The sequence below is a fragment of the Hippoglossus hippoglossus genome, chromosome 17 (genome assembly GCF_009819705.1).
Source record: "Hippoglossus hippoglossus isolate fHipHip1 chromosome 17, fHipHip1.pri, whole genome shotgun sequence".
NCBI classification, from domain to species: Eukaryota; Metazoa; Chordata; class Actinopteri; order Pleuronectiformes; family Pleuronectidae; genus Hippoglossus; species Hippoglossus hippoglossus.
The window spans coordinates 3,220,318-3,244,089 of NC_047167.1; the positions used below are offsets into that span (position 1 = coordinate 3,220,318).

At 39.7% G+C, this 23,772-nt stretch overlaps 2 protein-coding genes across 3 annotated transcripts in view; both read left to right on the forward strand.

Moving 5' to 3' along the window:
- The window catches only part of LOC117778326 (cilia- and flagella-associated protein 251-like), a 43,205-nt gene extending 37,210 nt beyond the window's left edge, over positions 1-5,995 (forward strand). Inside the window, exons 5-6 of the mRNA XM_034613827.1 lie at positions 5,404-5,842; positions 5,986-5,995. Coding sequence (XP_034469718.1) covers positions 5,404-5,842; positions 5,986-5,995 — 449 coding nt within the window. The remainder of the gene's footprint in view (positions 1-5,403; positions 5,843-5,985) is intronic.
- Positions 5,996-6,090: 95 nt separating this feature from the next.
- Positions 6,091-22,711, forward strand: LOC117777922 (gastrula zinc finger protein XlCGF49.1-like). Of its 2 annotated transcripts, XM_034613024.1 has the most exons (3): positions 6,091-6,129; positions 20,815-21,402; positions 21,880-22,709. In XM_034613024.1, exons 1-3 carry the CDS (start codon positions 6,105-6,107, stop codon positions 21,906-21,908), a joined length of 642 nt encoding a protein of 213 aa, XP_034468915.1. In that variant the 5' UTR covers positions 6,091-6,104; the 3' UTR covers positions 21,909-22,709. The 2 variants fall into 2 exon arrangements, with proteins under 2 accessions (XP_034468915.1, XP_034468914.1); XM_034613023.1 differs by lacking the exon at positions 6,091-6,129 and having other exon boundaries at positions 20,691-21,402; positions 21,880-22,711.
- Positions 22,712-23,772: the final 1,061 nt, after the last annotated feature.

Genomic DNA, 23,772 nt, shown 5'->3' on the forward strand with positions numbered 1-23,772 from the left:
ACATTGAGCCGGTGCAGTGGATGGAACAAGCTTTAATTGGGGTGATGGATGGACATGCACACACACACACACACACACACACACACACACACACACACACACACACACACACAGACAGACAGACAGACAGACAGACAGACAGACAGACAGACACACAATCCTAAAACCAAGTCTTAACCCTGAAGAACTTACTAAAATGTCCTTTGAGGCATAGATCCACAGATCCACATGTCCCAGTTGGTTTTGTGATCTGTACTGACCGTTTGCGGTTTTCTCTTCTCTCTCTCCCTGTGTGTGTTTTTATGTGTGTAGCTGCTGTGTCCTAAGTGTAGCTCTAAGATGGGCTCTTTCAGCTGGTGTGGGGATCAGTGTTCGTGTGGCCGCTGGGTCACCCCCGCCTTCCAGCTGCACCGCAACAGAGTGGACGAGATCCGACTGCTGAACATGCAGATATAAGAGCAGGTCTTTACCCCTCAAACAGCCTGTGAAAGTGTAGAAATCATGTAGAAATGTCAAACTCTCCTCACTGCCACTCAAACCAGTCCCACATACGAGAAGACGATTAAACTAACACCTACACACAAATGACTGCAGGCTCTGCAGAAAAAGAAAGCAATTAAATACAATCTGTAAATTCTAGTTTTAAAAAAGGGACGTTTTGTACAACTAATTTTCAAGGGCACTTTAGCCTTAAGCTTTTTAATGTCTGGTATGACATGTGAAAGTTTTGCTATACACACATTGAAATAAAAACATCTGTAAATATCCAAAAAATAATATCACAAAACTGATCTGTTTCTGTTACTGAGTAAATTCATCTGCAAAGTTACATGTGTGGAGAATTATTTCAGGAACATTTATGTTAATTGCTCAATATATAATTGTGTGTGCGTGTGTGTAATTGAAATTTCCACTGATCAATGTCTTACTACTGTCATGACTGATGCTGTCTGCCTTGACAGGATGTAACCTCAAAGTTCACGCCCTTATTCTCTGAAATCGGTTCCTCTATTCGTAGAAGCAACAGCAGATGTTTTTCTGTCTACCAAATTACATGTGACCACAAACAGTCCCCTTATTCTGTAACGTTCTTCCCAACAGCCACGGCAGACAGACACAGCTGACGATTTCCTGTCTGTTTTTCACGCTATGTTTCCTGAAACACCACTATGTATAAGAACCTGCTTTTTTGACTTTGGGGGAGTTCCACTTTAAGCACCCGTGCTTACTGTGTAACCTCTGCAGAGCTAACTATTAAACACTCAAAGGTAACTCCAGTCTGGGAAACTCTTTATTTCACATCTCGAGATAAATTTCCACCACATGTGTGTTTGTTTGTAGGGGCATATCAATATTTCACAGAGGTCCCGTAAACATCAGCTCTCTTTTAAATATTATTGAGTCAGTTAACATGTCATTAGCATTCATTAGTTCTTTCAGATTTATTTTTAAATTCACATAAATCAAAATGTTGGCATGGCTTTACTGAAACTTCCTTCTAGTTAAACAGTACACAAACAGAATATGTTTATTAATCTACTCAAAGAGCGTGGTGGGGAATATGAGCCTTGTCCATGACGAGTGTGCTCTCTGCTCCCTAGCTTAAAAAACGAAACAAGCACAGACCATCAGCCAATTGGGACTGAAGTCCCTAATGGTCCCAGTCAAGCACCAAACTACTATGTAAATGTGAAAGTGCATGGTCTTAATAAATCAGGCATGTTGAAAAATAAATGTATAACTATTTAACATATATTAAACAAATGGCTCCAACACATTAATTTGATTCAGATCAAGGCTGAGAGAAGAACTGATGGATCCAACACAAAGATCACACGAAAGAGATTGGTTCTGGACTGTTCTGACAGGCAGAGATTTTAAAAACAGATTATATTCTTCAAATGACAGTATTTTGTATGACTGTGGCCAATATAAACTGACGTGAACCAGTCAGAATGATTATTACACATTTTCACTGACTAATCACATGAATTCAAGGCTATTCATGTTTTCTAATGTTGAATCAAGGTTGGACATCCACAGGTGCAGTCTGAGTCACCTATAGGAAAAATCAACACAAATACACAGATATGTAAAGTCATACACGTGCCAGGTTAACTCCTTCACAGACTTTTACATGGTAAAAATAAAAGTTTATTACTTCAAAGTTCATCAGATCATAATCACTTCACTTCAGCTTAGGAAATAGGTGGTGGACATCAGCCTCAGGTTATCTATGTGACTGTCTATTGTAGTAAAGTTAAACTTCCTATAATTTATTTATATGTGACAAACAAATACATTATTCTGCATGTCTACTTATTTAACACACAAATGACAGATTCAGTAAAGTCTGCCTAAGATTAACGAGTAGCTAATCACTACTAACACATAAATAAAATACCGCATTTTACTTACCACAGAAAACCGTATTATTCATCCGATATGTATGGAGGCCGATCTCCGCCACTGTGATGAAGAAAATAATAATCCTGTATCTCATTATTATGACTTAGTATCTCATTATTATTACATTACATAGACTTTCTGCTGTCCTGATGTCATTGGGGAGCTCATTCCAATGACATAGAGTCTCATTATTATGACTTAGTATCTCATTATTATGACTTACTATCTCATTACTATGAGATACTGACTGTGGGCGGGGCGCAGCAGAGCAGGGAAGCCGTGGTTGAGAGGCTGCGGTCAAGACAGCCGCCTGTCTCGCAGACGTGGGCGACTATGCATCGATGTAGAGACATAACATAATCGGTTCATGTTTACTGCTACGTTCATTGTCTTAGCGATGTGCTGCCGCTGCATAATTATAACCAGCGCTGATCCAGGATCATTAAAGGTCCGGTCGTCCTGTATGTGTAAGAGTCTGTTTCCTCCTCACTTCCCCTCTGACTTGCGCTCATTTTACACTTTAACAATTAACACCAGCCCTGATCACAAGTTATTAGGACACGTACAGGACTGACGTTTACTTTGTGTTTGTTTGAGTTCATGAGACAAATGTTTAAACACCGTGTGCACGCATTCCCCTCACACAACACGTGGCGTAACATGACACGCACAGTCAGGACATCAGGGTTAAAGTGACGGAACGATCTGTAGTCATGATCCGTCATCATCGATTAATAACTAAAAAATACATGTGATTATCAGTTTTAGTGAAGAGGGACAGACACAAGCACACACACACACACACACACACACACACACACACACACACACACACACACACACACACACACACACACACACACACACACACACACACACAGAAACGCATACTCCCGCAGACAAACACACAGAAACACATTCAATTTTTTTTTACAAATGTTATAGTTATGGCAAAAAATGTTCATGTTTTACTGTGACTTGTTGTAGGCTCCTAGGTGGAGCATAAGGTTAGAAACTAAACCAAACTTCAGAAACCCCCCCAAAAAATAAAATAAATACAACTTTAAAAAAATACCTAAGTAACTCTGCCAGAGTGTCTCTTTTGGGTCACTTTGCTGGTCCCAAGCCCGGATAAAGGAGGAGGGTTGGACGTAGAGCTAGCAATTCCACCCCACATAACAGTCTTTTGATTCAATTTGATATTCTAACATTTAACAATACAGGACAAAATGTATTCATGTAATGTGGGTCTAGACAAGGCATTAAAGTCATGAAGTTATTTTGAGAAGTGATGGCCTATTTCAATGGCAAAATAAAAAAACAAACCAAGAATCAACAGAAGAAAGCAAATTTTTAGTTCTAAACATATTTAGGGTGTTTTTTTACTCACTTTTTGTCTCTCCCACGACGCTATTCCTCTCTCCTACAGCGTCAATTACCATTATGCAAAGTGGGTGGTGACGTCAGTTAGCAACGTTTAGCACAGCCAATAGCTACTTTCCTTACTGAGGAGTTGGCAACACTGAGCCAGCCGCAAGTGGCCACAGCTTCTTTTTGCACTTCCGCATTGGCCTCATCGCTCAGCCCGGGTTGATGCCGCTTGTTCGAGACTCAAAGTGCGCAGAAAGGAGGACAATGTGCGCCGTGCAGCTGCTGCGGGTGTCGGTACATGAGCGGATCAGCGCTGCCGCTGAAGACTTTCTGCTGCAGGTGGAGAAAGGGGAAGAAACGGCTCAAGTCCCGGCGCTGAGAGCGCTGCTCACCGAGCGGCTAACGGCGGCGGCGAAGGAGATCGCCGCTGTGTTTGAGGAAACCGTGGCGGAGTACGAAGACAGACTGGAGCGGTCAGAGCGGGAGATCTGCCGCCAGAGGAGGCTGCTCGATGCCGTGATGAAGCCCGAAATAAGGCTGCACAGAGCAGGTCAGTCCCTGCTCCCTGGAGCCGGAAAGCTAGCTGAGCTAATGGAGCTAAGCTGCTCTTTGGTAGCTAAGCTTGTGGAGCTTGCTTTTCATCGAAAGACACAAGAAACATTTGTGAGTTGTGGCTCTAAAATATATTTAATGTGAGCAGAGCAACTCGTCACTAACAGCTTCAAGAAGTTGATCTGAATTTGACCTAAATCTTTAAAACCATTAAGACAAAGTGTAAGAGACACAAATATAAACAGTCAGGTCAAATAAAAAATCCTTATACAGTTCAGAGAATAGAAAATAAAAAGTAGAATGAAATAAGATAGGAGAATGAAAGTTAGACAATGAATGAATGCAAGGCCTCAGATGTGACTTAATAAAAGGCAGCGACAAATAGAAATGACTATATTTATTAGAAGTACAAGTTGTAGCAGAAATGAAATATTTTCTATTTATTCATGTGAGAAAATTAACTCAGTGAAATCTGTATTCATGGATTGTCCACTGACTGAACATTGACCTAATTGTCTTTTTGAAACGACAGAGTAATGTCTGAAAGTTGTGTTTTCTGTTTTCATTCAGCAGTTGTGCTCACTGTCATATTTGACAGAGTAAAATCGAAACTGTGCTGAAAGATTTTCTCTGTATATTCTACTATGAACTGCTCAGAACGTGAAAAAAGTTTTTCTTTCACACGATGCAGGCAAACCTGCAGTGCCAATACAAGTACATGTAAGTACATCACACCATAAAATGAAGGCTACTTATTTATTGACAAAAAAACACCTACATGCATGAATGCAAACATGAAAACACTCAACAGATAAACTAAAGTTTATTGAGCATGAAATAATGAACATAAATGACATTGTAATTCTGGTATTTCAAACCCAGGGTTAACCTGCACACAACTGTAGCCTCACAAACTACACATCATACTATCAAACGACAGAAGTCTTGTGCCACTGGCTCAGATAGAGCCACTCCCTTTTTTTGGAATAGTATCAATAAAGTATCGGTATCGACACATTGTTTTGTATTGTGACACTATTTGAGACCAAAAAACACCATACCTCTCTACTCTCCATGCAGACTTCCTGCAACTGGTGGTGAGTAAAGAAGAGGTTCCCCCTGAGCAGCAGCAGTGGAGCCCTCTTGCGGACCAGGAGGACCCAGAGCCCCCCCACATTAAAGAGGAACAGGAGGAAACTTGGACCAATCAGGAGGGAGAGCAGCTTCAACAACTGGAGGAGGCTGATATCAAGTTCACATTGACTCCTTTTGCTGTGAAGAGTGAAGAAGACGAAGATAAACCTCAGTCGTCACAGCTTCATCAGAGTCAGAATGAGGAGAACAGAGCGGACGGTGGAAAACCGGAACCAGCCAGGAACTCAGGTCCTGATGGATTTTTACAACTAGGTCCTGAGGACAAGACCGAAGACTCTTCTGAGACTGAAGACAGTGAAGATGATTGGATGGAGACCAGGGAGCCTCAGCCTCATATAAGAAACAACAAACAGCCGTTAAGTGATATGAGATGTAAAACTGATAAGAAACCATTTAGTTGCTCTGAGTGTGGTAAAAGTTTTAGACGAAAGGACATGCTGAAGAGACACATGAGGATTCATACAGGAGAGAAACCATTTAGTTGCTCTGATTGTGCAGAAAGATTTAGACATAAGAACCAGCTGAATATACACATGAGGATTCATACAGGAGAGAAACCATTTAGTTGCTCTGATTGTGGTAAGACATTTAGCCAAAAGCCAATGCTGAATATTCACATGAGAATTCATACAGGAGAGAAACCATTTAGTTGCTCTGATTGTGGTTCTAGATTTAACCAAAAACACCATTTAAAGTTACATATGAGAATTCATACAGGAGAGAAACCATTTAGTTGTTCTGAATGTGGTAAAACATTTAGCCAAAAGCAAATGCTGAATATACATATGAGGATTCATACAGGAGAGAAACCTTTTGATTGCTCTGAGTGTGCAGAAAGATTTAGACATAAGAACCAGCTGAATGTACATATGAGGATTCATACAGGAGAGAAACCATTCAGATGCTCTGAGTGTGATAAAATATTTGGACATTCGGCTGAATTAAAGATACACATGAGAGTACATACGGGAGAGAAACCATTTAGTTGTTCTCAGTGTGATAAAGCATTTAAACAAAAATCTGAGGTAAATTCACACATGGCAGTTCATACAAAAGAGAAACCATTTAGTTGCTCTGAGTGTGGTAAATTATTTAGCCGAAAGACCGTTTTAAAGACACACATGAGGATTCATACAGGAGAGAAACCGTGTAGTTGCACCCAGTGTGATAAAAAATTTAGACTTTCGGCTGATTTAAAGAGACACTTGAGAATACACACAGGAGAGAAACCATTTGGTTGCAGTCAGTGTGATAAAAAATTTAGGCAATCAGCTAATTTAAAGGAACACATGATAATGCATACGGGAGAGAAACTCTTTGGTTGCTCTGAGTGTGGTAAAAGATTTAACCGAAAGTTCACTTTAACGAGTCATATGAGGATTCATAGAGGAGAGAAACTCTTTGGTTGCTCTGAGTGTGGTAAAAGATTTCGCCAAAAGTCTGCTTTAACGAGACATATGAGGATTCACAGAGGAGAGCAGTGATTCAGTTGCATTGTTTGCAACAAAAGATTTATTAGGATTGATCAGCAGCTATTCATATTATACATATTCATATTTCACTGTTGTAAATTGAGAATTAAGAGTCCCTCCTTCACCTGTTTTAATCAGCTTAACAGTTTTTGAAACGCAGCATTGCACACGCACACACAGGCCCCGGCCCCACTCACTCACACAGATACATTAGAGAGGAGAACTTGTTGATGTGAACGAGGCGGTAAATGTCGACTGGAAGCAACACAAGTGTGGATAAAGGGTTTCGGACTAATGATAAATTATTAGCGCTGCTGTTTCAGGATCAGAACAGAAGCAGCGGTTGGTTTGTATCGTGCCAGCGTCTGAGTGTCGTCCTCCACACTCACTGACCTGAGCTCACTTTTTTACTATCAACACCAACACTCATCACAAGTTATTAGAACCTGAACAGAACTGAACTTTACTTTGTGTTTGTTTGATTAACTCCAGAGTTTAAGAGAGACACACACACCCACTAACCTAATACAATAGAAACCTAAAAGTTCATCTAAATTATAACCATTCACTTTACTGAGCTGGTTAAATATATCCTGGGCCAAATGTTTCGTATTTATTCAAGAGCAACTTTTATTAACCGAGCCAGAGAGTCAGTTTTATTTATTGTTTTGGTTTTGTGGTTTATTTTATTCCTCAAGGATATTCTAATATTTCTCATTCTAATGTCAGAATATTCAAGGCTGCTTGTGTTAGTGTAAGGGTCCATGGAGATGCTGCTGAGAGATTTTTAAATTACAGGGATGCACAAGAAAACAAAAAACTTTACGCAGGTGAAAGGTCTAAACTGTGAAACAACACATTCAGATGTGAAGGTGAGAAATGAGCTGTATTTTGTATATATATATTATATATAGATTAGTTTTGTTCAACAAATTTTGTTCAATGTGTGCGTATGATAATGTTTTGCTGTACACACATTTAAATTAAAATATCTGTAAATTTCAGAAGAAAATGAAAAAAATTTGAAACTGCATAATAAATAATAAATCACGCATGTTGAAAAATAAATGTATAACTATTTAACATATATTTCACAAATGGCTCCAACACAGAACATTCTAGCTCCTTCCACCTGATGGTGTAGTTTGATTCAGATCCAGGCTGAGAGAAGAACTGATGGATCCAACACAAAGATCACACAAAGAGATTTGTTCTGGACTGTTCAGACAGAGAATTAGAAAAAAGATTTGCCCATATAAACTGACGTGAACCAGTCAGAATGATTAATACTCATATTTTCACTGATTAATCACATGAATTTAAGGCTGTTCATTTTTTCGAATGTTGAATCAATCATATACGCTGTAATACACTGTGGTTTTCAGTTGAGATATGGAGGGAAGTTACACCAGTTGTTAAAAGCTGGAAACAAGCGGTGATATATTGTGTTGCCCAATCTAATATCATTTGTAATAACATATGTGCTCCACAAGATGGCAGCTCAGTTTAGATTAAAAACATCTGCATCTTTTACAGCAACTTGAGGCAAAACTTTCCAACAAAGTGAGGCCAGAGAAGGACTTTTAATGTGAAAGAGATGCAGGCAGCATCAAGATAAATAAGGTTATGTGAACAGATGATAAATCATAAACGATACAACAGTTGTGGATGTGGCAACAATTTAAGATTTTACAGATTTTATTTATTTTTCATTTCGCACGTGAGGACTCTTTGCTAAAACCTAATACAAACAAATAGCTGACAGATTTTAGCTTATACATTTTTCTAACAAAGTAAGAAATTGTATCGTGGAATAATTCATATTTATAATACTGTTATGTAGGATTTTATGAATAGTGTTTACAGATTTGTTTGTTGTCCTCATCCTGGGTTTGAGTGGAGAATTTTAATGGTCCTGGAAAATGTGATTTAAAAATAGGAACAGTTGGTATTACTGTTGTGTCGATGAATCATGTATTACGTTATTCATCTGTATAACCCATCAAATATCATTTGATTGTGGCATCTGCTGTTTGTTTATTTACAGTCCTCCACTACATACAACCTTTTGCTTTGGACCATATTTCATGCACAGCATCTTGGACTGTTACAGTCAGCGACATGAGTGAGGCTGTTCCACTGTAACTCAGCTGCCACCGTCCAACTTGACGTCTGGAAAACTGGAGCGTGTGTGTGTGTCGTGACCTCTCTTGCAGAAGGTTCTTGATGATGTCACTGTTGATTTAAATGCTTATTGTCATTTCTGTTATTGGACACAACAACTTAGTCCTAAACATCTCTACCCTCTCTCCTCGGCTGTGGCTCAGGGGGTAGAGCGGGTCTTCCTCTAACCAGATGGTTGTTGGTTCAATCCCAGTCTAAGTGTTCTTGGTACACTCTACTACTGGGCCCCGAATAGAGAAAGTGCTGCACATAGATGCACTATAATCAAGACTAGAAAAGCGCAAAATATATACAAAGCGCTATATATATATATATATATATATAGACCAGATTTACCATGTAATCCCCTTCACCCTCCTCCTCTCAACTTTGCAGACACTGCTGTTGGCATCAGATGTAGCATTTGTGTGAGAGAGAGAGATAAAGGCTAACCCTGCACTTTCTTTTTCTCTACGTGTATAATACTATGCTTATATGAAGCATTGTTTGATATCACGCTTGATGTTACATTACATTACATTACATGTCATTTAGCTGACGACTTTATCCAAAGCGACTTACAATAAGTGCATTCAACCATGAGGGTACAAACCCAGAACAACAAGAATCAAGAAAGTACTATTTCTTCAAGAAAACCAAACTACAAAGTGCTATAAGTAAGTGCCATTTAAGTGCTACTAAATTGTTTAGTTTAAACATTTATTCAAGGTATAGTCGGAAGAGGTGTGTCATTAAGTAGGTTGTCATGGTGATGAAGTCAGCAGGTTACAATGTAGCTTTATTTGGACCCTTGATGAACAAAGATAGATTATTGTAACCCAGTAGCAATAAAGGGTTCAAATATACATCAAGGATTATTCTTATTTCATTTAAGCAGTGAGAGGTCAGCTGATCAAGTCCCGCCTCCAGGTCAACATGATTGACGGATCACAGCGCACCTGCATGATCGGTGGTGTGTGAGAGAGCAGAGAAGTGCTCATGTGGGAGAATCACAATAGAGGAATTAAAACAAACCATTGGAAGTTTAATAGAGATAGTAAACCTTTTATATATTATATATTTATCAGCTAACTGAGAAATTGAAGGTACCTGGGACAAAAGGACCAGAGCCCAGAAGCTCCCGGTTCTTTTCATTGATCTCGATTGAATAATAGTCTGAAGCTAATGTGGCAAGTTGTGTACACATGCTACGTGTCAGCATGTGTATTGCCTATTGAAGAGGTGCTACGGAGAAGTGTATAGTGGTTTAATCCAGAAAGTGAACTAAAGCAGTAAGCTCTTGGTTCGTAACAAATATGCAATTGAAATAGAAAACACTTTTACAGAAATTTAACTTGATGCTATAGCAGCTCCTTTATTTTCTAGTTACATATTTTTCTTGTTATAAAGGCAGAGTCAATTGCTTAGTACTACAAGTGAACAAAATTGTTGTTCATTATTACTGTAGTGTTATTTTGAAGAGATAAATATTATACTCACATGTTATTGTAAATGTAGGTTTTCATAATCTTTCCTAATACTGGATTGACGTGATACAAAAAAGGGGTCGGGTCTTATGGACAGAGTGAGAACAGCTTTTGGAGACTGCTACATACACTGTGAATTATCCCCTGCCAATTTCAGTTATTAAAGTTACATTTTGCCATTTAACTTGTTGTGTATCTTGTGTACTTTCATTTATGGTTATTACAGTCTATATTCCTCAGTTCCTCATCGAAACTAGAGTAGATCGTAACTTAACCACAAGTGGGTTACATTATATTAAATTATTCTTTTTTTTCAATTTTTTCTTTTTATTATTTGCATTGATTATTTTCAGTATTTAACAGGACAACAGACAGAGCAATTTTTTTCTCTGTAGTTAACAAAGATGAGTGCACCGAAAGTCAATGAAAGCCTTCTCCTTACAGTAACACTTTATTAGCATAAGCATTTATTAACAGAATATCAAAACTCAAATATTTTTGATTGTTTATAATGAACTAAGCTATTTAAGACATTGACAATTGATTAATTACATGCTATAACATAGCTGTCACCATATTAAGTGATATATGATTACACATGAGCGAATCCCTTCAGTGTTACAAAATAAATAATATCTTGATTTCTCACACACGCACACACACAGTTTTGAAAGCATACTGTATAATTGATCAATTCACAACCACCATTAAAACTCAAAAGTTGAACTGGTTTCTATTTCACATTGTCAAAGAAAATCCTGGATCCGTCCCCTAATCTGGAGTGTGTAACCACTGGGTAGTGGTGATTGATCTCATGGTGGCCACAAAGAGACGATGCAAGTTCAATAACCTCTCTCCCCTTGCATGCTCTCTCTCTCTCTCTCTCTCTCTCTCTCTCTCTCTCTCTCACACACACAGACAGAGCAAGAAGGTTCTAGGTTTAAATCCTGGTTTGGCTTGGGTCTTTCTCTGTGGAGTTTTCAAGGTCCCCCCATGTCTGTGGATGTTCTTCTGGCACTCTGGGTCAAAGTCATCAATCAAACAACCTGTCAATCACTTTTTGGACATAAAGTCTATTCTAATCTCATTTTAATGTCAGGTGTACCCACCCTTAACCAGATCAGTTGAATTGGCTCCAGCTCCCGACGCATATAAATAATTGTCGGATTAAAAAATGTGTCTGTGATTGAACTTTGGATCTATAGGACTCAACCGGAATTAGTAGCAGTAAGACATTGTTGATACTGTGTCCTATCTGCTTGTTAGTCAGTATGAATCGAATATATTCAACTTTCATCTTGATAATTTAGAATATCTGAGACAAAACTTGATACCTCTGATGCCATTCTGTGACTCATTATAAACGTTTCATTTAAAGTGGTTTAAATGAAAATAATCTTCCACCAGACCAAGACACATCTGCTGGTTAAAGAACTCCTTTGTTTGTTCTGTCTCCACTTACTTCAACTTGTCTATAAAAGTATCATCCTCTTTTCTCCTGGCCTGCACGAGTATCAAATGAAGAGCAGGACTTAAGAAATCTTTGGTTAAGTGCTTTAAACAAGATACTTTGGCCAATATGTCTTTGATTTGAATGAATGGTTGTGTTTGCAGTCACAGAGTCGTGTTAGTCGGCCAGTGCTCTGAATGTCTGTAGTTGTGTGTCTGCTAATAAAGTTGACATTGAATTATTACAGTAATAAAATGTAAGTGGAGTGATGCAGATGTCAGATGCTGCTTGAATTAGTTTTTTTTTGTTTTTTAGTGACGAGGTGCTAAGTTGGTAACGTTGATGAATTTCTGTTCTGTCCTCTTTCTTTCCCTCTTCTTTTTTCCATAACCTTTTCTAGCTCACAGACCTCACAACACTGCAGGGTTTGTCAGCTTCGCAGACTGAAACCATTCAACCCTCTTTAAGATTTGAGTGAGGTTCACATTTTTATTTATTGTTAAAGAAGCATGACAGTTTTAAGCATTTTAGCTATTATTAATACAGTACTGTCTGTATTCTTTCTGCAGACAGCAGAAGTATTTCTAATTCACATAACTCAAATACTGCGAGTCCTGTGACCGATCATGTACCATTTTGGTTCATTGAAACTTTGTACAAATAAAGACACTAAATCCTTGAACCATGTAGAACTTTCTCATGCTTTAAAAGGACATTGTAAAATAACCTAATTCTCTTGCTTTCTGAGACTTATATTGCAGGATTAATGTTAAACTCTCTGTGTCATTAAATGCAGAGTTAGAGCCAGGAGCTGATTGGATCTCTGTTGTTTCCACCACCAGAACAACATACTATTCAAACATACCACTCTAAACGCAGAAAACCTGACATCACTGTAAATTGAACCATAAGTTACCACATCCTGCAACATACACATCTGATAACATACACAAAAAAACTGAACCCCACAGAGGACTTCCAGTTTTCTTCCTCACAGAGAGATGTCCCTCCAGGATTCAATGCTGCAAGCCTGAATGTATTTTGAAAAGATTCCCAGGGAACAGATCAGACATTCAAAAAGAACTGAGCCTAAAGTGGTGGCTATATGTATTTCAATTACATATTAAATTCCCAGCTTTATTACATGTTTTAGTTTAATGTAAAGGGTCACATATGATGAAGTGTTTTCTATCATTTTGAGTCAGTGTGAAAAAATCTAATAACTTGAGAGTGACTCCTATAAGTCAACGTTTTAGGCTTGATTTTGTTTGGGTGCATAATGAAAATTTGCAAAGAGGACACATTTAGTAGGAGGAAACAAAATCACAGAGGGCGAGAGGAGGAGGCTGGGACAGATTCAAAACATCTGGAACCAAAGCACTGACAGCACACACAGACACACAGAGACACACACACACACACACACAGAGACACACACACACACACACACACACAGAGACACACACACACACACACACACACACACACACACACACACACACACACACACACACACACACAGAGACAGCCTGGCCAGAAAGGTTAACAGAGATTGAGTTGTTTTAAGAGGGTTTACAGTGATCTTGTCTTGAGAAACAACATGGACTATACTGTATGTAGTAGGTTTAATGGATTCACTGAGACAGGCCTGAAATGATCAAGCCACTAACTGAAAGATGAGTTTTAGGGATTAAGCTTCCACAGAGTCAGACAGTGGGTGTCAGCAGGGAGGTTGTTCCAGAGGACGAGGGCAGGAAAGGAAAAGGCAAAGGCCCTGCAGCCTGCTGGCATCTTTTTAACAGACATACAGGAGCCCTGTATTCTGATGGTGCCAGGGAATTGAAGCTAAAATTGGTACTATTTCCTTTTTCTGGAATTAGTTAAAATTCTAGCATTCTAAAGCATTTAAAAGCTTTAAATATGTGGCCTGTAACAAAGTCCCACTATCTGCTATAGACAGAAAACACTGACTTTTATGCTTAATGTTTGAAAAAAGGCCTTCTTAGTGTTGTTATGTGCTGATCAAAAATGCATACAGGATCAAATGTAATATCCAGGCTGCTTTCACACATGCACTGAACTCTCCAGGATTTTCTCCAGAGGGGCTGTATGTGTGACCGTAAATATCTGAGTGAGAGCCTCTGCAGACTTCGCTCACTAGTATAAAGGTTTCTAACAGGCTACAGACACAGAAATGAACAAACAAAGACGACTAATATCTCCAGATGAAAAGGTCGAGCCATACATGTAGAAGACACCGATGAAGATGTTAGGAAGTGTTTGATGATGAGATGATCAAAAATATGAGGGTTGTTGTTACTTGATCAAAGTGGTGTCAGTGTCCGGCCAGTGTCCAGCATCTCAGTTTCCCAATCAGTCCAGAAAGATACCTGGGGGGGGGAGGAACAGAAAACTGGAGGTGCCCAGTAGCACACGCAGTGACACAGGCTCACCAACACTGAACAGTTGAAGACTGAAAAAACCTCTGCTGAGGCTGCAGATCAGAGTCACAATCTGGAGACAACAGCATGAATCCATGGAGCCATGCTGCCTTGTGTCAACGGTCCAGACTGATGGAGGTGCTGGTGTGATGTGGCTTGAGCCTTACTGACCGTGTTCATTCCTTTATGGCCACAGTTTTCTATCCTCCAAAAGAGTTCAGTCTTTGATGGGGATTTGATTTGTGTTAGGAATAAATTAGATCTACTTGAAGTAGGCGTCTGGTAGTTGAGGCCCATGCCACATAACTACAAGGTCTATGGTTCAATACTCTGCCTGTGGACCCTTCTCTCTGCCCTTGTTTCCTGTCTTTGTCCAGACAGATCAGATTTCAAGACTTCAGTCTGGACTGCTCAGCAGAGCCATTAAAAAAGCAGAGATTTCATTTAAAACTGCAAATTTGCTCATGGTCTGCACCAGACTACAAGCACACTCTCATGAACCTGCTTCCTGTATATTGATCCAACGAAGAGTTACAGGAAGAACAGTAGGAGAGCGACGGAGTGACATAATGGAGGATGTGAGTCACTTTAAAACCCAGTCCCAGCTGCAGTCAGAGCAGAGAGGAGACCCACACTCCGTTTCCTCCAGACTGCAAATGATTCGCGCATGCGCAAAGCCGCCGCTGATCCCGCCCTGGCTTAAATGTAAATGTTTCTTCACTGTCACACTAAAATAAATCACTGCATTTGACTCACACAGCCTCAGTCACTTACTCACCTCGTCCACTGTGTGTGTGCCTCTCTGTGACATAAGCTAAACATCTAGCTAGCTAGCTCATCATGTCTCAGTCTAAACTGTACACTCAAAAATACAGAAAGGAGTGGGAATCAAACCCTGAATTCAAAGGCTGGATGAAGCCGTTTATTGGAGATGATACACGGGCATACTGCCTGTATTGTAAGGCTGATTTCTACGCCAAACTTTGTGATATAAAAATGCACATGACAACTCAAAAACATACTCAAAAGGCAAAGCCTTATAACAGTTCCACCCAAAGCAAGCTGCCATTAATGAGTAAAAAAAATTGACTCTGCAAAAAAGGCTGAAGCCACCATGGCATTAGCTATTGCTGAACACAGTTCCATGCTGGCATGTGATCACATTGGGGAAGCATGTAAAGCTGCTTTCTCAGACTCCACTGCTGCTACTCACTTCAAAATGCACAGGACAAAGTGCACGGAAATGATTAATGGTGTTCTACCACCATACTTTCTAAAAAAGTTGGTCGCAGATGTGGGTGACCAGCGTTTCAGCCTCCTCCTCGATGAGTCCACAGATGTAAGGTTTTCTAAGTACCTGGGGGTTGTGATAAGGTACTTTCGTGACACCAAACACACAATTGTCTAAACATTTCTGGGGCTTGTTGAGTTGGAGGGAGGAGATGCCAGATCTATAGCCCGAGCTGTTGTGGCTTTCCTGGAGAAGTGTTGTCTTAAAAAAGAGAAACTCCTGGGGATAGGGACTGACAATGCCTCCGTTATGACGGGGATTAACAATGGGGTCCATAAAGTGCTGAAGGAGGAGTATGGCCTCAAAGATCTGGTTCTTATTCGCTGTGTGTGTCACTGTCTGCAGTTAGGTCATGCTTCCAATGACACCATCCCCCATAGTGTGGAGTACTTGGTACGGGAGACTTATAACTGGTTTTCAGTGTCTCCAAAGGAGGCCTACAAGAACATATATGAGACCATCAACTGTGTAGAGAAACCCTTACAAATAACCAAGGTGTGTGCCACACGTTGGCTCTCCATTGAACCTCGGTTTTACGCATTTTGGACCAGTGGGAGGCGCTTAAACTGCATTTCACAGTCACGAAGTCCAGTGAACACTGCTACATGGCTGAGGTTTTATACTCCATGTACAGTGATCCTCAAAACATCTTGTATCTGACTTTTTTTAAGTCAGTGCAGGGTGAGGTACAGTTGGCCATCAAGGCTTTTGAGGGAGAGCAGGTAGATCCTCTTAAACTTCTTGTCAGCTTGGGTAGCCTGATAAAGTCTGTGAGTAGCAGGGTGCTGAATCCACTGGCAAATATTGATGTATTTGGTCTGATATGGTCTGAAGCTGTCTGGTGAGGCTTGCTATGAGCACAAGCTGCCTGATAATGTTTTGCAGCTTTTTGGCACATCAGCTTCTTACTCATTTAAGTCAGCTCTCTCAGTTGCTGAACCTGCCATAGAAAGCCTTGACCAAAATGAAGATGACCTACTCTTTCTGTGAGCCAGCACAGCATGTGTGTGTGGAGGGGGGTCTGAAAAAACAAACAAAACAATGAACCTGAATAAGGGCCAGACTAGTTAACATCATTTTCTCACATTGCCATTGACTGTTTTTTCTATTGTCTCTTTTTGGTCCATTCAGATTGTTAATGTTGTCAAGTTAAAACGGTCTATACAAAAAAAGGTTTAAAATGTTGTAGTTATGGCAAAAGAAAAATCATGTTTTACTGTGACTTGTTGTAGGCTCCTAGGTGGAGCATAAGGTTAGAAACTAAACCAAACTTCAGAAACCCCCCAAAAAACAAACAAAAAATAACGTAAAAGAAAAACCTAAGTAACTCTGCCAGAGTGTCTCTTTTGGGTCACTTTGCTGGTCCCAAGCCCGGATAAAGGAGGAGGGTTGGACGTAGAGCTAGCAATTCCACCCCACATAACAGTCTTTTGATTAAATTTGATATTCTAACATTTAACAATACAGGACAAAATTTATTCATGTAATGTGGGTCTAGACAAGGCATTAAAGTCATGAAGTTATTTTGAGAAGTGATGGTCTATTTCAATGGCAAAATAAAAAAACAAACCAAGAATCAACAGAAGAAAGCTCATTTTTAGTTCTAAACATATTTAGGGTGTTTTTTTACTCACTTTTTGTCTCTCCCACGACGTTATTCCTCTCTCCTACAGCGTCAATTACTATTATGCAAAGTGGGTGGTGACGTCAGTTAGCGACTTTTAGCACAGCCAATAGCTACTTTCCTTACTGAGGAGTTGGCAACACTGAGCCAGCCGCAAGTGGCCACAGCTTCTTTTTGCACTTCCGCATTGGCCTCATCGCTCAGCCCGGGTTGATGCCGCTTGTTCGAGACTCAAAGTGCGCAGAAAGGAGGACAATGTGCGCCGTGCAGCTGCTGCGGGTGTCGGTACATGAGCGGATCAGCGCTGCCGCTGAAGACTTTCTGCTGCAGGTGGAGAAAGGGGAAGAAACGGCTCAAGTCCCGGCGCTGAGAGCGCTGCTCACCGAGCGGCTAACGGCGGCGGCGAAGGAGATCGCCGCTGTGTTTGAGGAAACCGTGGCGGAGTACGAAGACAGACTGGAGCGGTCAGAGCGGGAGATCTGCCGCCAGAGGAGGCTGCTCGATGCCGTGATGAAGCCCGAAATAAGGCTGCACAGAGCAGGTCAGTCCTGTCGTGTTCTTTTATCCCGAGATATGAGAAGAGCCGGTCTCGGTTTGGTTCAACAAGTAGTTATTCAGAAGCAATGAAAAGGTACAGCATAGCTATGTGCACATAGCTATGTGCACATAGCTATGGGCACTCAATACACAGCCGTTTTGAGTTCCTGTTCCTTTAAATGCTAATCAGCCAGCTCCCCCCTCCCCCCTCTCCCCCCATGATTTTAAACGATATAAATTACATATTTTACATGATATAAATTATCAAATATGCATCCCATACTTTGTATTCCCCTTCTGTTGTCCTGGAGTTTTAATTTTCCCAATCACCCGGCGTAACGAGTATGGGGGGGGGCGGGGGGATGAGGTGGGGGGTGGGCCAAGGCCATGTAGGGAGACTTCCAGTGCATTGTTACGACACAATACACAGGAAGCTCATTCGAATCACTCAAGCATGACGTTTCTGACTTAGAGGAACCATAACAAAACACGCGAGTGTTTTTTTTTTCCAGAGTTTTTGGGTTGGTAGACATGCCAGATACCCACATTAACGTGTAGAAGCACTAACAAAGTGGAATTTGCATGATATGTCCCCTTTAAAGTACAGTGTATTGTATGCCACAGATGTACAGTCTCCACAACAGGCATTATCAGACAGGTGCGAGACTGAACTGCGATGTGACGCACACACACACACACACACACACACACACACACACACACACACACACACACACTAACCAACTTCAAGATTAAAACCAGCCAGCAACGGCTACTAAAAGTCACTATGTGAAGGCCACACATTCTCCCACATATTCAGCCCAAACTGCCCTGCCCCCACCCCTGTCTAACATACTGTATTTGTTTAGAGTTCAGTTTCATTGCCATCTTCACAGACACACACACATTAATTCTTTATGTTAAGGTACAAACATGGTGCGCGTAAAATCGATCCTTTTCGGGGCTATAGTGTCTAATTATATTATTAAAATCCTAACACTGCTCCCTGGAGCTGGAAAGCTAGATGAGCTAGTGGAGCTAAGCTGCTCTTTGGTAGCTGAGCTAGTGGAGCTAAGCTGCTCTCTGGTAGCTAAGCTTGTGGAGCTAAGCTGCTCTTTGGTAGCTAAGCTAGTGGAGCTTGCTTTTCATCAAAAGACACAAGAAACATTTGTGAGTTGTGACTCTAAAATATATTTTATGTGAGCAGAGCAACTCGTCACTAACAGCTTCAAGAAGTTGATCGGAATTTGACCTAAATCTTTAAAACCATTAAGACAAAGTGTAAGAGACACAAATATAAACAGTCAGGTCAAATAAAAAATCCTTATACAGTTCAGAGAATAGAAAATAAAAAGTAGAATGAAATAAGATAGGAGAACGAAAGTTACAGAGACAATGAATGAATGCAAGGCCTCAGATGTGACTTAATAAAAGGCAGCGACAAACAGAAAATACTCTATTTAATAGAAGTACAAGTTGTAGCAGACATGAAATATTTTCTATTTATTCATGTGAGAAAATAAACTCAGTGAAATCTGTATTTATGGATTGTCCACTGACTGAACATTGACCTAATTGTCTGTGTGAAACGACCGAGTAATGTCTGAAAGTTGTGTTTTATGTTTTCATTCAGCAGTTGTGCTCACTGTCATATTTGACAGAGTAACATCGAAACTGTGCTGAAAGATTTTGTCTGTATATTATACTATGAACTGCGCAGAACGTGAAAAAAGTGGGCGAGACCGTAAATCTCTAGAAGAGCAGCCAGCGTGACCGCTCTAATCAGTTAACATAAGCAAGCTGTTCCGCAGCCAGTGTTCCCCAGGTTTAAATAAGAATTGTATATTTCCTGTGGGTTCAACACTTTTCTTTCACACGATGCAGGAAAACCTGCAGTGCCAAGTACATGTAAGTACATCACACCATAAAATGAAGGCTACTTATCCATTGTCAAAAAAACACCTACATGCATGAATGCAAACAAGAAAACACTCATGAAATAATGAACATGACATTGTAATTCTGGCATTCAACCCAGGATTAACCTGCACACAACTGTAGCCTCACAAACTACACATCATACTATCAAACCACAGAAGTCTGGTGCCACTGGCTTAGATAGTCACTATTTTTTTGGAATAGTATCAATAAAGTATCGGTATCGACACATTGTTTTGTATTGTGACACTATTTGAGACCAAAAAACACCATACCTCTCTACTCTCCATGCAGACTTCCTGCAACTGGTGGTGAGTAAAGAAGAGGTTCCCCCTGAGCAGCAGCAGTGGAGCCCTCTTGTGGACCAGGAGGACCCAGAGCCCCCCCACATTAAAGAGGAACAGGAGGAACCTTGGACCAATACGGAGGGAGAGCAGCTTCAACAACTGGAGGAGGCTGATATCAAGTTCACATTGACTCCTTTCACTGTGAAGAGTGAAGAAGACGAAGAGAAACCTCAGTCGTCACAGCTTCATCAGAGTCAGAATGAGAACAGAGTGGACGGTGGAAAACCAGAACCAGCCAGGAACTCAGGTCCTGATGGATTTTTACAACTAGGTCCTGAGGACAAGACCGAAGACTCTTCTGAGACTGAAGACAGTGAAGATGATTGGATGGAGACCAGGGAGCCTCAGCCTCATATAAGAAACAACAAACAGCCGTTAAGTGATATGAGATGTAAAACTGATAAGACACCATTTAGTTGCTCTGAGTGTGGTAAAAGTTTTAGACGAAAGGACATGCTGAAGAGACACATGAGGATTCATACAGGAGAGAAACCATTTAGTTGCTCTGATTGTGGTAAAACATTTAACCAAAAATATCGTTTAAAGTTACATATGAGAATTCATACAGGAGAGAAACCATTTAGTTGTTCTGAATGTGGTAAAACATTTAGCCATAAGCAAGTGCTGAATATACATATGAGGACTCATACAGGAGAGAAACCATTTGGTTGCTCTGATTGTGCAGAAAGATTTAGACATAAGAACCAGCTGAATATACACATGAGGATTCATACAGGAGAGAAACCATTTAGTTGCTCTGATTGTGGTAAAACATTTAACCAAAAATATCGTTTAAAGTTACATATGAGAATTCATACAGGAGAGAAACCATTTAGTTGTTCTGAATGTGGTAAAACATTTAGCCATAAGCAAGTGCTGAATATACATATGAGGACTCATACAGGAGAGAAACCATTTGGTTGCTCTGATTGTGCAGAAAGATTTAGACATAGGAACCAGCTGAATGTACATATGAGGATTCATACAGGAGAGAAACCATTTAGATGCTCTGAGTGTGATAAAATATTTGGACATGCGTCTGAATTAAAGATACACTTGAGAGTACATACGGGAGAGAAACCATTTAGTTGTTCTCAGTGTGATAAAGCATTTAAACAAAAATCCGAGGTAAATTCACACATGGCAGTTCATACAAAAGAGAAACCATTTAGTTGTTCTCAGTGTGATAAAGCATTTAAACAAAAATCCGAGCTAAATTCACACATGGCAGTTCATACAAAAGAGAAACCATTTAGTTGCTCTGAGTGTGGTAAAATATTTAGCCAAAAGACCGTTTTAAAGACACACATGAGGATTCATACAGGAGAGAAACCGTTTAGTTGCACCCAGTGTGATAACAAGTTTAGACTTTCGGCTGATTTAAAGAGACACTTGAGAATACACACAGGAGAGAAACCATTTGGTTGCAGTCAGTGTGATAAGAAATTTAGGCAATCGGCTAATTTAAAGGAACACATGATAATGCATACGGGAGAGAAACTCTTTGGTTGCTCTGAGTGTGGTAAAAGATTTAACCGAAAGTTCACTTTAACGAGTCATATGAGGATTCATAGAGGAGAGAAACTCTTTGGTTGCTCTGAGTGTGGTAAAAGATTTTGCCAAAAGTCTGCTTTAACGAGACATATGAGGATTCATAGAGGAGAGCAGTGATTCAGTTGCATTGTTTGCAACAAAAGATTTATTAGGATTGATGAGCAGCTATTCATATTATACATATTCATATTTCACTGTTGTAAATTGAGAATTAAGAGTCCCTCCTTCACCTGTTTTAATCAGTTTAACAGTTTTTGGAACGCAGCATTGCACACGCACACACAGGCCCCGGCCCCACTCACTCACACAGATACATTAGAGAGGTGAACTCCTTGATGTGAACGAGGCGGTAAATGTCGACTGGAAGCAACACAAGTGTGGATAAAGGGTTTCGGACTAATGATAAATTATTAGCGCTGCTGTTTCAGGATCAGAACAGAAGCAGCGGTTGGTTTGTATCGTGCCAGCGTCTGAGTGTCGTCCTCCACACTCACTGACCTGAGCTCACTTTTTTACTATCAACACCAACACTCATCACAAGTTGTTAGAACCTGAACAGAACTGAACTTTACTTTGTGTTTGTTTGATTAACTCCAGAGTTTAAGAGAGACACACACACCCACTAACCTAATACAATAGAAACCTAAAAGTTCATCTAAATCATAACCATTCACTTTACTGAGCTGGTTAAATATATCCTGGGCCAAATGTTTCGTATTTATTCAAGAGCAACTTTTATTAACCGAGCCAGAGAGTCAGTTTTATTTGTTGTTTTGGTTTTGTGGTTTATTTTATTTCTTTTATTCCTCAAGGATATTCTAATATTTCTCATTCTAATGTCAGAATATTCAAGGCTGCTTGTGTTAGTATAAGGGTCCATGGAGATGCTGCTGAGAGATTTTTAAATTACAGGGATGCACAAGAAAACTAAAAACTTTACACAGGTGAAAGGTCTAAACTGTGAAACAACACATTCAGATGTGAAGGTGAGAAATGAGCTGTATTTTGTATATATATATTATATATAGATTAGTTTTGTTCAACAAATTTTGTTCAATGTGTGCATATGATAATGTTTTGCTATACACACATTTAAATTAAAATATCTGTAAATTTCAGAAGAAAATGAAAAAAATTTGAAACTGCATAATAAATAATAAATCACGCATGTTGAAAAATAAATGTATAACTATTTAACATATATTTCACAAATGGCTCCAACACAGAACATTCTAGCTCCTTCCACCTGATGGTGTAGTTTGATTCAGATCCAGGCTGAGAGAAGAACTGATGGATCCAACACAAAGATCACACAAAGAGATTTGTTCTGGACTGTTCAGACAGAGAATTAGAAAAAAGATTTGCCCATATAAACTGACGTGAACCAGTCAGAATGATTAATACTCATATTTTCACTGATTAATCACATGAATTTAAGGCTGTTCATTTTTTTGAATGTTGAATCAATCATATACGCTGTAATACACTGTGGTTTTCAGTTGAGATATGGAGGGAAGTTACACCAGTTGTTAAAAGCTGGAAACAAGCGGTGATATATTGTGTTGCCCAATCTAATATCATTTGTAATAACATATGTGCTCCACAAGATGGCAGCTCAGTTTAGATTAAAAACATCTGCATCTTTTACAGCAACTTGAGGCAAAACTTTCCAACAAAGTGAGGCCAGAGAAGGACTTTTAATGTGAAAGAGATGCAGACAGCATTAAGATAAATAAGGTTATGTGAACAGATGAGAAATCATAAACGATACAACAGTTGTGGATTTGGCAACAATTTAAGATTTTACAGATTTTATTTATTTTTCATTTCGCACGTGAGGACTCTTTGCTAAAACCTAATACAAACAAATAGCTGACAGATTTTAGCTTATACATTTTTCTAACAAAGTAAGAAATTGTATCGTGGAATAATTCATATTTATAATACTGTTATGTAGGATTTTATGAATAGTGTTTACAGA

Coding starts and splice junctions, on each gene's coding strand:
- LOC117777922 (XM_034613023.1), top strand. CDS start 20,691: ATGCTGAAGAGACACATGAGGATTCATACAGGAGAGAAACCATTTAGT. Junction 21,403..21,879: donor AGTTCATACAAAAGAGAAAC/CATTTAGTTGTT, acceptor CTTTAACGAGAC/ATATGAGGATTCATAGAGGA.